The 15,076-nt window shown below is 59.7% G+C and overlaps 1 protein-coding gene across 3 annotated transcripts in view; it reads left to right on the top strand.

Moving 5' to 3' along the window:
* MEGF6 (multiple EGF like domains 6) overlaps positions 1–15,076 on the top strand; it is a 121,426-nt gene that overhangs the window by 16,126 nt on the left and 90,224 nt on the right. For all 3 annotated transcript variants that reach the window (XM_074379957.1, XM_074379956.1, XM_074379959.1), the window contains exon 3: positions 3,245–3,354. In XM_074379957.1, the coding sequence (XP_074236058.1) occupies positions 3,245–3,354 (110 nt within the window). The remainder of the gene's footprint in view (positions 1–3,244; positions 3,355–15,076) is intronic.

The following is a 15,076-nucleotide window of genomic DNA, read 5'->3' as shown; positions in this document are numbered from 1 at the left end:
CCTTCACTTATGAAGCTTAGTTAGGCTGGATGTGAAATTCTTGGTTGAAAGTTCTTTTCTTTAAGGATGTTGAATATTGGTCCTCACTCTCTTCTGGCTTGTAGGATTTCTGCTGAGAGATCTGCTGTGAGTCTGATAGGCTTCCCTTTGTGGGTAACCTGACCTTTCTCTCTAGCTGCCCTTAGTATTTTCTCCTTCATTTCAACCCTGGTGAATCTGACGATTATGTGCCTTGGAGTTGCTCTTCTTGAGGAATATCTTTGTGGTGTTCTCTGTATTACCTGGAGCTGAATATTATCCTGCCTTACTAAGTTGGGAAAATTTTCCTGAATAATATCCTGAAGCATATTTTCCAGCTTGGATTCATTCTCTTCGTCACATTCAGGTACACCTATCAAGCGTAGATTAGGTCTTTTCACATAGTCCCATATTTCTTGGAGACTTTGCTCGTTCCTTTTTATCCTTTTTTCTCTAATCTTGTCTTCTTGTTTTATTTCATTGAGTTGGTCTTCGACCTCTGATATCCTTTCTTCTGCTTGATCAATTCGGCTGTTAAAACTTGTGCATACTTCACGTAGTTCTCGTATTGTGTTTTTCAGTTCCATCAATTCACTTATTTTCCTCTCTAAATTTTGTATTCTTGTTGACATTTCGTCAAACCTTTTTTCAAAGTTCTTAGTTTCTTTAGATTGTGTTAGCATAAGTTCTTTTAATTCACAGGAGTTTCTTATTATCCACATTTTGAAGCCTGCTTCTGTAATTGGAACACACTCGTTCTCCATCAAGCCTTGTTCCGTTGCTGATGAGGAACTGGGATCCCCTGCTGAGGGAGAGGCGTTCTGATCTTGGGTATTCTCAGCCTTTCTTGGCTGTTTTCTTCTCTTCGTTATAAATTTATCCATCTGTGGTCTTTATAATTACCGTCTTTGTAATTGGGTTTCTGAGTGGACGTCCAACTTACTGATTCTCAGCGCCGAAATCTGAGCAACCCACTGCACCGACCAAATCAGCGGCGTTAAGATTGATGGTGCTTTTCCGACTCTGCACCAAGAACCGACGCTCCGAGGCGCCGGCAAAACCGCCTCGCCGGTCACAAGAGTCGCGCTGGTGACCCGTGGGGCTCCTCCGCTGGGAATCTCCTGGTGCGTGAGCAACGAGAATTCATGTGAAGGTGTGGCGTCCTCTCGTTCTTTGCGCTTTCAGTGGGAGCTACAATCCCGAGCTGCTAGTGATCAGCTGTCTTGGATCTCTCTCCCGCCCCCAGCTCTATTGCATCTGGGAGCATCTTGGCTTGTGGCCGTCCCCTGCACCTCTGCCTTCCTCTTCACGTAGCCGCCCCCTGTGCCTGCATCCAGATTTCCCTCTTCCTGTAAGGACGCCGGTCCCTGGATTAGGCCCCCACCGTCCACTATGGATGGCCTCGTCCTAGCTTGATTGCCGGTGAAGCAAAGGCCCTATTTCCAAGTAAGGCCACATCCGGTGGACCTGAATTTGTGGGGCCATTAGTCACTGCAGAGCAAGCAGAGCGAGACAGGGCGTCAGGGTGGGCAGGTGGCCACAGGTGGCTGTCTGTCTTGCTGGTCCTTGCAAGAGTGAGGGTGGGGGCTGTTTGGGCAGCGGAGTGGGACCCAGGCGTCAGCGCAGCTCTCCGAGGAAGAACGGTGAGGTCACGGGCAGATCCTGGGGCTGTGACCCAAGCCCTGACGAACAGGGAAAGAGCTTCCTGGAGAGGCAGTGAACCTTCCAGAAGGCAGAGGAGTAGGCACCCGTGTGGACCTGGCAGCCTCGTCCCCCTGATGACCCCAGCCCTGCATGAATCAGCTCCCTGGTGGTGGCGAAGCCTGTGAGCTTGTGGTGGCTGCGGGGAATGGGGGCGGGGGTCGGTCCTCACGGGGGCCGCAGGGGCTGCAGTCCACCAGCCATCGCCAAGGGCCTTTCACTTTAGGGGGCATGGAGGGAGTGGTTGGCACCCTGTGTGGGGCAGCTCGAGTTGGAAGAGGCCCAGGCTAGGAGGAACCAGGATTCAGCCGCAGGCCGGGGCGTGGTGGCGGGCGGCTGCTGGGCTGTGCCGGCTGGGCATCCTCGCCTCGTGGTGGCGGGAGGCTGCTGGGCTGTGCCGGCTGGGCACCCTCACCTCCAGCCTCCCTCTGCTCTAGGTTTGTGGCTGTCCCACTCAGGGCGAGTCCCCGAGTGGCAGGGGCAGGCACCCTGCCAAGTGCTCTGCCAAGACCTCCCACGTGTGGAGACTGGTGATGCCTGTGGGAGCGGGGTGGAGATGGGGGCTAGGCAGGGGATGGCTCAGGGTGGCCTGAGGGGGCCGGGCTTCATGGGTTGCAAGGGGCTGGCAGCCTGGGGCAGCCTCTGGACTTGGGGAGGGCGATGGCGTGTCCTCTGGGTAGCTGGGGTCTCTCTGGCTGTGGGCACCCTGTTGGGCTGGCCAGGTCAGGCTGCCCATTCCCAGGAGGACCCTGCCATCTCCCAGGGGACCCTACCATTTTCTGCTTAGCCTTAGTGGCAGCCCCAGCTGGCCCCGTCTGAGCAGGAGCCAGCCTGTGTACCAAAGCTGCCCTGGCCACACTGCTCCCGGGAAGCCCTCCCTCCTGCCCGCCATGGCGTCTCCTCTCTGACTTGGGCCCACACAGGTCCTCCTGCTGCTGCCTGTCACCACTTCACCCGTCTCCCCAGCTCAGCTTTGTCCTCCTAGGTGTGGGGGGCAGTGGCCACGGCACCGTGTTTGGGGCCCCTACTGGGACTGTCTACTTCGCTGCTGGACTGAGAGCCTGGGGTCTGGACCGGCACCTCCCGTGCCTGGCACAGACCGTCTGGCCCCGGGCACTATGGGCCCACTTGGCTCATCCTGGAAGCCATCCTGGCTCCAGGGCCAGGCACTTCCAACTCCTTGAGACCGTCACGGAGCTGCCTGGCACTGAGAGCTGGGTGGGGGGTGAGGTGTGCGTCTCAATGCCAGCCTAGAGCCAGAAGCACTGTGAGGTGGGAGGGCACCAGGCAGAGGCGGAGGGATAGCGTGTCCTGGGTTGAGTGCAGCACGAGGCCACTGTCACCGGCTCCTGCCGCCTCCATGCTGCCCCCTTGTTTAGAGGAACCTGACTGGGTGTTGGCATCAGCCACCCCACCTGGGCACCGGGCACCCTGCCGATGCAGCCCATCTCCCCAGGGCTGCGGTGAGAGCCAAATGCAACCGGTCTCGCGACGGTCAGCACTTCTCTTCTTCCTTCCTTTCTAGAACCGTCTACTACCTGGGCTACAGGCAGATGTATACCACAGAGACCCGGACTGTGCTCAGATGCTGCCGAGGGTGGACGCAGCTGCCCGGCGAGGAGGGCTGCCTCTCGGGTGAGTCCCGCCTGCGCCTCCCTGCCCTCCCTCCCTCCACCCCAGAGGACTCAGCAGGGCGGTGAATTTGCGCCGGGGCTGGTGGGGAGCGCCCTTTCCCAACAGCACGAGAGACTCAGGGCCACCTGCTCAGCCACACCGCCAGCCAAAGGCTGCATGAAAGGCATCCGCCGAGGCTGGCAGAGCTGCCGGGAGAGAGCTGGGGCTGAGTGCGGTCAGTCCACGCGGCTGGCTCTGCCCGAGGATGGGAGCCTGCCTTTGGCAGGGTGTCTGAGGGTGTCCTGGGGCCACGCGTCAGTGTCTGTGGCTTCGTGCACCTCTGAGCCTTGTTCGGGGTTTACCCACCATACCACGATCACCACCCCCTCCCTTGCAGTCCCTCTCCCTGCCCTGTTTCCCTACACCACATTCTCCCAAGGCCAGTCTGGGCCGGGTGGCGGGCCTCAGCCTCAGTGGGTGCAGGAGCCCGTCTTTCTTCCCTCCCACTTGCTGGCATTCCGGCCTTGGTCATCTTATCTGCTGAATGGGACTTCAGCATCTGCTTCTTGGACGGGGTGGGGGGCCTGCAGAGAGGGGTCAACCCCATGCAGCCAGCACAACTTGAGAGGCCCGTGCTGCATACCACCTGACCAGGGCGGGTGCTGATGGGCTGCCGGGGCTCAGAGGTGGGGGCCCACGACTGGAAGCGGGTGGTCTGAGCTCAGTGGGTGACTCTCAAGCCTCTGCTTTGTAAAAGGAATGGGGCTCACAGCGACAGAGGTGTTTGGGAAGTTTTCGGGCAGGGGGACGGGAGCCCGGCAGGTGAAGCTGCCAGGGCAAAGGGGTCAGTGTCCCTCCCTGGAGGGACCGGCACAGAGGTCCCAGGACCCTGTCCTGCAGAGCTGGCCTCTCCTGAAACGGCTGTGTAGCATCCTGCCGGCGAGGCACAGGCTGCGCCGAGGGTGTGGCTGGGAGTCACGCACTCCCCACACATTGTTTTTCACTTTTTATGTTTATTTTTTAGAGGCAAGGTCTCATTCTGTCACCCAGGCTGGAGTGCAGTGGCGCCGTCACAGCTCACTGCAGCCTCGAAGTCCCAGGCTGAAGCCATCTTCCCCGGTCAGCCTCCCAAGTAGCTGGGACTGCAGGTGTGCACTGTGACGCCTGAATAATTCTGTATTTTTTACGGTCTCACCATGTTGCCCAGGCTGGTCTTGAACTCCTAGGCTCAAGTGATCCTTCCGCCTCGGCCTTCTAAAGTGCTGGGATTGCAGATGTGAGCCACTGTGTCCGGCCAACACTCCCTGCAGTGAGGGTGAAGGGGCGGTGGGCGCCCCCGGCTCCTGCGACGGGAGCAGGACCCAGCCCCAGGGGTCCTCTGGCAGGTAGTTTCCTGGAGCGGCAGGTTCTCTCCTCACACAGGAAGCATGTGGGCTGCAAACCGGGGATGGAGGTGCCTGTCCTGGCACGAACTCCAGCGGGAAAAGGGAAGAGAAGGAATGATAGAGATGTTTTTCCAGTAGAGGAAGTGGGTAATTCTCTCCAGGAAGGGAGGAGAGTTTGGAGGAAGAAGGAGGTGACTGGGGCGGACCAGCCGCCCCTCGGAGGGGGTTCCAGCCCCCACTGTCGCTGAGCCTGCAGCTCGCTGATGGTGCCTGAGCTGTGCCCTGTTTCTCTGCTCCTGTAGTCTGGGAGGAACAAAGGGGTCTTTTGAGCGGGGAGGGGGCAGACATCAAAGCCGAGGCCCCCCCGGGTTTCCGGGTTTCCGCTCTGAGGCGGGGGTTCTGGGGCCTGCCAAAGGGGACTCTAATAACGGGGTAAAACAATAAGCAGTCGGGGTGGGGGAGCGGGGAGAGGAAGTGGGGCCGCCAGCCCGTGTCCCCAGGGTTTACTGCAGGAAAACGGGCTTTTTGCTCCGAGGAGGGGACATGAAGGCACAGCTCCGTGGATGGCTGGGGTGGGGGTGGGGGTGCCCCGGGCCTGGGGTCCTAAGCGGGGCGGAGGTGGGGGTGCCCAGGGGCCTGGGGTCCAAGGCAGGGCGGGGGTGGAGAGCCCGGGCAAGGAGGGCAGCTGCAAGTAGAGGTGTGTGCAGCTGTGTTCTCCTGCTACCGTCCCCTTCGTGGGCAGTGACGGTCTCAGGGTCAGGCTCGAGGGCAGGGGCCAGGCCAGTCCCTCGAGGCAGGTTCAGCCTCTCCCGCTGTGGGGACCTCAGTGTCTCAATGGTCCCAGCAGGGCTTGGCAAACGTGCCCATCTCCCTCACCAGCCTAGCTCCAGGTGAGCTTTGGGCCTGCCCTGCCAGCTCCGTCTCCTTGTGCTGTGGCCAGGCACCGGCCGCCATCCCCATGTGGACCCTCGGGCCTTAGAAGAACGTGGTGGCTCTGCCCTGGCCTGGCTCTACTGGCTGGATTGGAGTGGAGGGCATCTTGGCTGAGACCCTCCCCAGGACAGCCTGGGCTGGGCCGTGTGGAGGGGCTGGTTCGTGTGGAGGGGCTGGGTTGAGGCTGGGGGCGAGGGGGTCGGGGAGGGTGGGGCTCCTGGCCGTCAGGTCAGCGGGGCGGGGGTGGGGTGATCCTGGCTGTCACGGCGGTGGGGGCGGGGGTGGGGTGGTCCTGGCCATCACGTTGGCGGGGTCCTCACGCAGATCCTGGACGTGGGCTTTGGCTCTGTTATTTGTTTTTAAAAATTCGTTTTTAGCACAGGATTGACTTTTATTTGCTTGTTTCATGGCCGAGGGAAGCCCTGTGATCTTCTCCGGCAGCTCCCTGTTCACCCCACGGCGGCATCCCAGCAAGGGAGGGGGTGGTGGGCAGCGGGTGGTTGGGAGTCAAGGTTTACAAGGGCTACGCCTGAGCCCCAGGCATTGCAGGGGTGCTGCCTGGCGTGTCCTGTGCCAGCTGCTGCTTCATTCGTTTGGTCATTCGATCGTTTGCTGGGTTTTGGCTCAGCTGCTGCTGAGCGCTGGGTGTTAGGGGACCCTGGTGGCAGGTGCTTGCCCACGTGGTGCTCCCGGCTGGGAGGCTGGCCTCGAGCAGATGCTTCTCGTGTGGCCAGGCTGTGACAAGGCCTGCAGAACTGAAGCTGGGCAGGCGAGGGCCAGCGGGGGCCCGCGGGATGGTGCTGCGGGCTGCAGGAGTGTCTGGGGGGCTGCCCCGGAGCCCCGACCGTCAGAGAGGAAGCAGAGAGGGAGCAGTGAGTCAGGGTCAGCGGGGGGCCTGGCCAAGGCTTTTGGACCCCCAGCTGCACGAGGCCTCCCGTCCAGGCAGGAAAGCCTGCAGGTTCTTCCTCAAGCTGCCTCTCTCGGGGGAGTGAGCTGCATGCTTGGACCCGCAAGCTCTCCTCCGGGGGCCACTCTGTGAGGATGTTGGGCTGGCCAGGGCTGGGGGCTTCTTTGGATCCCACAGGAGTGCCCTGGCAGGGCAGAATGGGTGGCCTCGGGGACCCTGGCCTGGCCTGAGCCAGGATGTGGAGCAAGTGTTTATTGATGGGCGGGACCCTGCCAATCCAAGCAGCCAAGAGTGGAAAACATGGCCCAGTCCTGGCTGGGTTCCCTGCAGCTCTCTTGTGAGTATGAGACCTTGGGAGCAGCCCCCACCAGCCCCCTGGCCGGTGCCCCCATCAGGCCCCAGGCTCCAGGACGTGGGTGTGACAATGCCCACCTCAAAAACCTGGGATTAAATGAGTCACTTCATGTGGAGCCTTTGCTTGGTGGCTGTATACAGTAGGCGCTCAAGCAATGCCAGCTCTTCTTGTTCTTTGAGGAGGAGGCCTGGGTGAAGCCTCTTGGCCTGTGGTGACTCCTGTTAGCAGTAGTGACAGTGGCAGTGGCACCCACGGTGATCGGGTGCCTCGGTCATGGTGTCACTGGCCAAGGGCTTGGGTGCAGGGCTTGTGGGCAGGGGTCCCTGGGGACCGAGCCCAGGGCCTTACCCCCTGCTCGGTGGTTCTGGAACGTCTCTTCCCGCCTCCCCATGGCCCAGCTGACGCTCTGCCTTCCTGCCCTGGGTGGGCCGAGCATTTCCAACGCCACGTTCCAGCTCTGCTGTGTGCTGCCCGTCTCTGCAGGCTCCTGGGAGAAGGGCGGGGCGTAGCTGCTGCTGGGGTCAGGGGCCTGTGTTGGGTGGGAGTCTCAGGGTCCCAGCAGGTGCTGAAGCCCCTCAGCTGAGAGTCGAACATGGCTGCTCCCGGTCTCCCCAGCCAGAGTGCCTGTGGACATTGCGGCTGCACCAGTCAGAGTCCTCCCTGCTCCCCAGCCCCGGGCACCGCTGTCCTTGTGAGTGGGAGGAAGGTGGTGGGGTGCATGGCCCAGCACAGGGCAGGCGCTCACTCTGGAGAGGGCCCTGGGGGTCAAGGCTTGGCTCTGCGTCCGCCCTTTCCTTTCTCACCCTTTGCCCCTCCCGTTTCTCCATTGCCCTCCAGCCCCTGCTGGCAGGGGAAGGGCAGGGGAGGCCCCTGAGCTGCTGAGGTTCCCCTCCCCGAGCCATTGGGAAATTTATTTGCTTCCGTGTGACCTGGACACCCGGCCACAGAGGACAGCGTCGGGGCCTGGGAGCCCGCCGTGTTTGTGTGGGAGCGAGGAGTGCGCTAATGCCCGTGAGAGACTGGCTGGAAGCTGCTAATCGCGTTATGATTTCCCTGAGAGCCACTGACTTAGTGCCGGATGGGGCGGCTGGGCCTCATGACCGGGGCTTCCCAAACCCGAGAGGCCCTGCGGACGGAGCCTGTGTCCTGGGTGCCGTGGGGCTTGGACCCGCTTCTCCTGCTGGGGGGTGTCCTTCCTGCTCCGGGATTCTCTGAATTCGACTTTTCTCCTGGTCCAGTGCCAGATTTTCCCCAGTCACTGCCGGGGTTTCGGCCGGAGTCTCCCTGATCCTGGCAGCCTCATGTACCTTGGGCTCCCCTCCTCCAAGCTGGGCTCCCAAAGTGGGTGAAGTGGCAGATGGGTGCCAGGCTGGAGCAGCTGACCCACCCGTCCTTCCACAGACACACCCTGGATGGACAGGTGGCGGAACGAGGCCCCCTCCCCTGCAGCTCCCCACGTGGGCTGTGCTGGCCTGGCCCAGGGGAGGGGAGGCCCCAGCATGGGGTTCGGAGCTGCGCCCGCTCTGTGGGATGGCACAGGGAAGGGATTCTGTGGTCCAGTAAGCTCTTCCTAAAGCAGAATTCAGATTTCTTTTTTGTAGGAATTCTCAGAGCTTCTAATATGCTAGTGTGCACTGTGGAGTCCTGAGACGGGCTATATAGGCTTTTCCAAACTAATTGCATCTTGAATCTAGAGGCCATCTCAGAAAGGAAAATGAAGACACCACAAAGCCACAGAGATAAACAGTGCCCTAAAGTGTGCACTGAACAAGCTGATGCAGGTGGCCCGCTTGACACACGGTCATGGATCCTGGCGGTGGCTGGCACGCTGCTCAGGCCCTGGAGGTGGCAGTCAGCAGGAGCCTGCAGCTGCCCTCATCTCCTGGGACTCCTGTCCTTGTAGGGACACCCGGGAAAGGATGAAGCCACCGGTGAGATGCTGTGGAGAAAGCGAGGCAGGAGGAAGGGGCAGAGGGGCAGGGGGCACTGGCTTAGATGGGGGTCCAGGAGGGCTCCTCTGTCCAGGCAGTGGTGGTCTGCCAATGTGAGGGGCAGGCCTTGCGTGTGCCTGGGAACAGAAGGTGCAGGGCCCTGAGGCAGGGTCTTATGGCTGGAGCAAATGGGACAGGCGTGGGGTGGGGGGTGCAGGATGAGCTCCTGAGTGCTGGAGCGAGTGACCGCAATTCAAGTGCTGAAACCAACATGAATTGACTTCCTCTCAGTTCCGGAGGAGAGAAGCCTCAGATCAAGGTGTCGGCGAGGCTGTGCTTGCTCCTGAGGCTCTGGGGGAGGGTCCCTCCTGTCTCTTCCAGCTTCTTGGTGTTCTGCGGCTGTGGACGCCTCAGTACCCGCTCTGCCTCTGTCTCTACATCTTTACGTGCTCGTCTGCCCTGTGTGTCTCTGGGGCCTTTTCTGTAGGCCCTGGGGTGAGCCCTAAATCCAGTGACAAGGTCTTTTTCCTGTAAGGCCTGAGCACCGACAGTCGGGTGTGCCCAGGGTGAGGCCTGGGTTGGGGCCCTGTATCCAGTTGTTGGGCCTTTTCCTATGAGGACACTTGTCATTGGATTTAGGGACCAGCCGCATCCAGTAGGGCCTCATCTCAGCCATAGCGTTAAATGCATCTGCCAAGTGTGCAAACTGAGTGTACAGGACTGAGTGTGTAGACTGAGTGTGCAGGACTGAGTGCGCGGACTGAGTGTGCAGGACTGAGTGCGCGGACTGAGTGTGCAGGACTGAGTGCAGGACTGAGTGTGCAGGACTGAGTGCGCGGACTGAGTGTGCAGGACTGAGTGCAGGACTGAGTGTGCAGGACTGAGTGCGCGGACTGAGTGTGCAGGACTGAGTGCGCGGACTGAGTGTTCAGGACTGAGTGCAGGACTGAGTGTGCAGGACTGAGTGCGTGGACTGAGTGTGCAGGACTGAGTGCATGGACGGAGTGTGCAGGACTGAGGGTGCAGGACTGAGTGCGCAGACTGAGGATGCAGGACTGAGTGCATGGACGGAGTGTGCAGGACTGAGTGCGTGGACTGAGTGTGGACTGAGTGTGCAGGACTGAGTGTGCAGGACTGAGTGCGCGGACTGAGTGTTCAGGACTGAGTGCAGGACTGAGTGTGCAGGACTGAGTGCGCGGACTGAGTGTGCAGGACTGAGTGCATGGACGGAGTGTGCAGGACTGAGGGTGCAGGACTGAGTGCGCAGACTGAGGATGCAGGACTGAGTGCATGGACGGAGTGTGCAGGACTGAGTGCGTGGACTGAGTGTGGACTGAGTGTGCAGGACTGAGTGCGTGGACTGAGTGTGCAGGACTGAGTGTGCAGGACTGAGTGTGCAGGACTGAGTGTGCAGGACTGAGTGCAGGACTCAGTGCAGGACTGAGCGTGCGGACTGAGTGTGCAGGACTGAGTGCATGGACTGAGGGTGCAGGACTGAGGGTGCAGGACTGAGTGTGCAGACTGAGTGGACTGAGTGTGCAGGACTGAGTGTGCAGGACTGAGTGCAGGACTGAGTGTGTGGACTGAGTGTGAAGGACTGAGTGTGCAGGACTGTGTGCAGGACTGAGTGTGCGGACTGTGTGCAGACTGAGTGTGCAGGACTGAGTGTGCAGGACTGAGTGTGCAGACTGAGTGCGCGGACTGAGTGTGTAGGACTGAGTGTACAGGACTGAGTGCGCGGACTGAGTGCATGGACTGAGTGCAGGACTCAGTGCAAGACTGAGCGTGCAGACTGAACAGGACTGAACTTGCGGGCTCAGTGTACGGACTGTGTGCACGACTGAGTGTGCAGGACTGAGTGTGCAGGACTGTGTGCAGGACTGAGTGTGCAGGACTGAGTGCGTGGACTGAGTGTGCAGGACTGAGTGCATGGACGGAGTGTGCAGGACTGAGGGTGCAGGACTGAGTGCGCAGACTGAGGATGCAGGACTGAGTGCATGGACGGAGTGTGCAGGACTGAGTGCGTGGACTGAGTGTGGACTGAGTGTGCAGGACTGAGTGTGCAGGACTGAGTGCGCGGACTGAGTGTTCAGGACTGAGTGCAGGACTGAGTGTGCAGGACTGAGTGCGCGGACTGAGTGTGCAGGACTGAGTGCATGGACGGAGTGTGCAGGACTGAGGGTGCAGGACTGAGTGCGCAGACTGAGGATGCAGGACTGAGTGCATGGACGGAGTGTGCAGGACTGAGTGCGTGGACTGAGTGTGGACTGAGTGTGCAGGACTGAGTGCGTGGACTGAGTGTGCAGGACTGAGTGTGCAGGACTGAGTGTGCAGGACTGAGTGTGCAGGACTGAGTGCAGGACTCAGTGCAGGACTGAGCGTGCGGACTGAGTGTGCAGGACTGAGTGCATGGACTGAGGGTGCAGGACTGAGTGTGCAGGACTGAGTGTGCAGACTGAGTGGACTGAGTGTGCAGGACTGAGTGTGCAGGACTGAGTGTGCAGGACTGAGTGTGTGGACTGAGTGTGAAGGACTGAGTGTGCAGGACTGTGTGCAGGACTGAGTGTGCGGACTGTGTGCAGACTGAGTGTGCAGGACTGAGTGTGCAGGACTGAGTGTGCAGACTGAGTGCGTGGACTGAGTGTGTAGGACTGAGTGTACAGGACTGAGTGCGCGGACTGAGTGCACGGACTGAGTGCAGGACTCAGTGCAAGACTGAGCGTGCAGACTGAACAGGACTGAACTTGCGGGCTCAGTGTACGGACTGTGTGCACGACTGAGTGTGCAGGACTGAGTGTGCAGGACTGTGTGCAGGACTGAGTGTGCAGGACTGAGTGTGTAGGACTGTGTGTGCATGTGTGCAGGACCGCACAGACTGAGTGCGTGGACTGAGTGTGCAGGACTGAGTGCGCGGACTGAGTGCAGGACTGAGTGTGCAGACTGAGTATGCAGGACTGAGTGTGCAAGACTGAGTGCACAGACTGAGTGTGCAGGACTGAGTGTGCGGACTGAGTGTGCAGGACTGAGTGTGCAGGACTGAGTGCAGGACTGAGTGCAGGACTGAGTGTGCAGACTGAGTGTGCAGGACTGAGTGTGCAGGACTGAGTGCAGGACTGAGTGTGCAGACTGCAGGACTGAGTGCAGGACTGTGTGTGCAGGACTGAGTGCGCAGCACTGAGTGCAGGACTGAGTGCAGGACTGAGTGTGCAGACTGAGTGCAGGACTGTGTGTGCAGGACTGAGTACAGGACTGTGTGTGCAGGACTGAGTGCGCAGGACTGAGTGCAGGACTGAGTGCAGGACTGAGTGCAGGACTGAGTGTGCAGACTGAGTGTGCAGGACTGAGTGCAGGACTGAGTGCAGGACTGAGTGTGCAGACTGAGTGTGCAGGACTGAGTGTGCAGGACTGAGTGCAGGACTGTGTGTGCAGGACTGAGTGTGCAGGACTGAGTGCAGGACTGAGTGTGCAGACTGCAGGACTGAGTGCAGGACTGTGTGTGCAGGACTGAGTGCGCAGGACTGAGTGTGCAGGACTGAGTGCAGGACTGAGTGTGCAGACTGCAGGACTGAGTGCAGGACTGTGTGTGCAGGACTGAGTGTGCAGGACTGAGTGTGCAGGACTGAGTGCAGGACTGTGTGTGCAGGACTGAGTGTGCAGACTGAGTGCAGGACTGTGTGTGCAGGACTGAGTGTGCAGGACTGAGTGCAGGACTGTGTGTGCAGGACTGAGTGCGCAGGACTGAGTGCAGGACTGAGTGTGCAGACTGAGTGCAGGACTGTGTGTGCAGGACTGAGTGTGCAGACTGAGTGCAGGACTGAGTGTGCAGGACTGAGTGCAGGACTGTGTGTGCAGGACTGAGTGTGCAGACTGAGTGTGTGGACTGAGGGTGCAGGACTGAGTGTGCAGGACTGAGTGTGCAGGACTGAGTGTGCGGACTGTGTGCAGACTGTGCAGGACTGAGTGTGCAGGACTGAGTGTGCGGACTGAGTGCGTGGACTGAGTGTGTAGGACTGAGTGTACAGGACTGAGTGCGTGGACTGAGTGCATGGACTGAGTGCAGGACTCAGTGCAAGACTGAGTGTGCAGACTGAGCAGGACTGAACTTGCGGGCTGAGTGTGCAGACTGTGTGCAGGACTGAGTGTGCAGGACTGTGTGCAGGACTGAGTGTGCAGGACTGAGTGCAGGACTGAGTGTGCAGGACTCAGTGTGCAGGACTGTGTGTGCATGTGTGCAGGATTGCACAGACTGAGTGTGCGGACTGAGTGTGCAGGACTGAGTGTGCGGACTGAGTGCAGGACTGTGCAGACTGAGTATGCAGGACTGAGTGTGCAAGACTGAGTGCACAGACTGAGTGTGCAGGACTGAGTGTGCGGACTGAGTGTGCAGGACTGAGTGCAGGACTGAGTGTGCAGACTGAGTGTGCAGGACTGAGTGTGCAGGACTGAGTGCAGGACTGTGTGTGCAGGACTGAGTGCGCAGGACTGAGTGCAGGACTGAGTGTGCAGACTGAGTGCAGGACTGAGTGCAGGACTGTGTGTGCAGGACTGAGTGCGCAGGACTGAGTGCAGGACTGAGTGCAGGACTGAGTGTGCAGACTGAGTGCAGGACTGTGTGTGCAGGACTGAGTGTGCAGGACTGAGTGCAGGACTGTGTGTGCAGGACTCAGTGTGCAGACTGAGTGCAGGACTGTGTGTGCAGGACTGAGTGTGTAGACTGAGTGTGCAGACTGAGTGCAGGACTGAGTGTGCAGGACTGAGTGCAGGATTGTGTGTGCAGGACTGAGTGTGCAGACTGAGTGCAGGACTGAGTGCAGGACTGAGTGTGCAGGACTGTGTATGGACTGAGTGTGCAGGACTGTGTGTGTGGACTGAGTATGCAGGACTGAGTGTGGGGACTGTGTGTGTGGACTGAGTGTGCCAGGACTGAGTGTGCAGACTGAGTGTACGGACTGAGTGTGCAGGACTGTGCGTGGGGACTGTGCAGGACTGAGTGTGCACGACTGTGTGCAGGACTGAGTGTGTGGACTGAGTGTGCAGACTGAGTGTGCAGGCCAGGTTTGCAAGGCCAGGCGTGCAGGGTGCCTGGGGGTGTGAGAGGGTGATGCCACATGCAGCCCTCCAACTCCGTCCCCAAGCTCTGACTCTTTCCCCAAGGAGCATCCACAGGTCACTGTCACACTCGCTGGCCTGGCCATGCAGGGATTTGTTCACTCTTTTACTCCTTCAGCAACAAGGTTGCCGGCACACCTGCGATTAATATGGAGTTGGGGGCTGCTCTCAGGGAGCCCGGGGCCTGGGGTGGGAGTGAGCTGTCACCCCAACTGAGTGCGTAATGGCGGTTGAGAGGCACTGGGGGGTGGGGTGCTGTGGGCCTAGATTTGGAGACCTGTGGAGGTGACATTTGGGGAAGGGAAGGGCTGTCCATACAGAGAGCAGCTCACTCATGGGAGGCCTTCGAGCAGGGAGAGCTGAGTCTGGGGTGAGGCCAAGAGCTGGTCATGGGTCTGATAGGGAGGATCTGGGGGCCGTGGGGTTTTGTGCCAAGTCAGCGGAAAGCCAGCGAAGGGCGCACCCGGGGAACCCAGATCTGAGCTGTATTCTAAAAAGTCCCTATGGCAGCGGGGGAGAGAATGGAAAGTGAGTGAGCAGGAGAAGCTGGGCAGCTAAGAGGCATCTGCAGGGGCAGGAGATGATGGTGGCCTAGATGTCGTGGTGGAAACACGGTGTAGAGACGTGGGTACTCAGGGTGGACCGGACTGGACGGGCTTTGGACTGGATGCTGGGGAATGATGCAGGGTGCACGGGGATCTCTCCCAGACCCCTGGTCTGAGCCGCTAGGTGAGCTGCTGGGAGGATTCAGCATGTGCTCATGGAGTGACTGGCCCAGGGCACAGGGAGCATCTGTGGTGTCTTTCCAGCCTGGGACAGACGTCAATCATCGGTCTCCATCTCCTCCTTCTAGCCCAGGATGGAGAACAGCCATTAATGTCTGTCCTGGACATGGAAGCGAGGGCAGTGGCTGCCCGGGCCTGGTGTCCTGCCAGGTGTGAGTGTGGTAGGGTTCGTGTGCGCGCCTCTCCTTGGCCAGTCAGCTCTGCCTGACTTGAGAGACTGTCTTCAGCCAGGACAGTGGGGATGCTGGATCTGGCTGGGATTTTCAGAAGCACGCTCCTTTTCCCTTTGTTTCAGATTTAGGCAGAAGCTTCCTGGGAGAGCAGGGAAGGTGTGGAGT

This window comes from Saimiri boliviensis, chromosome 11 (assembly GCF_048565385.1).
Source record: "Saimiri boliviensis isolate mSaiBol1 chromosome 11, mSaiBol1.pri, whole genome shotgun sequence".
NCBI lineage: Eukaryota > Metazoa > Chordata > Mammalia > Primates > Cebidae > Saimiri > Saimiri boliviensis.
Note: the sequence above shows the minus strand (reverse complement) of the source record. Positions and strands in the feature narration are given on the sequence as shown.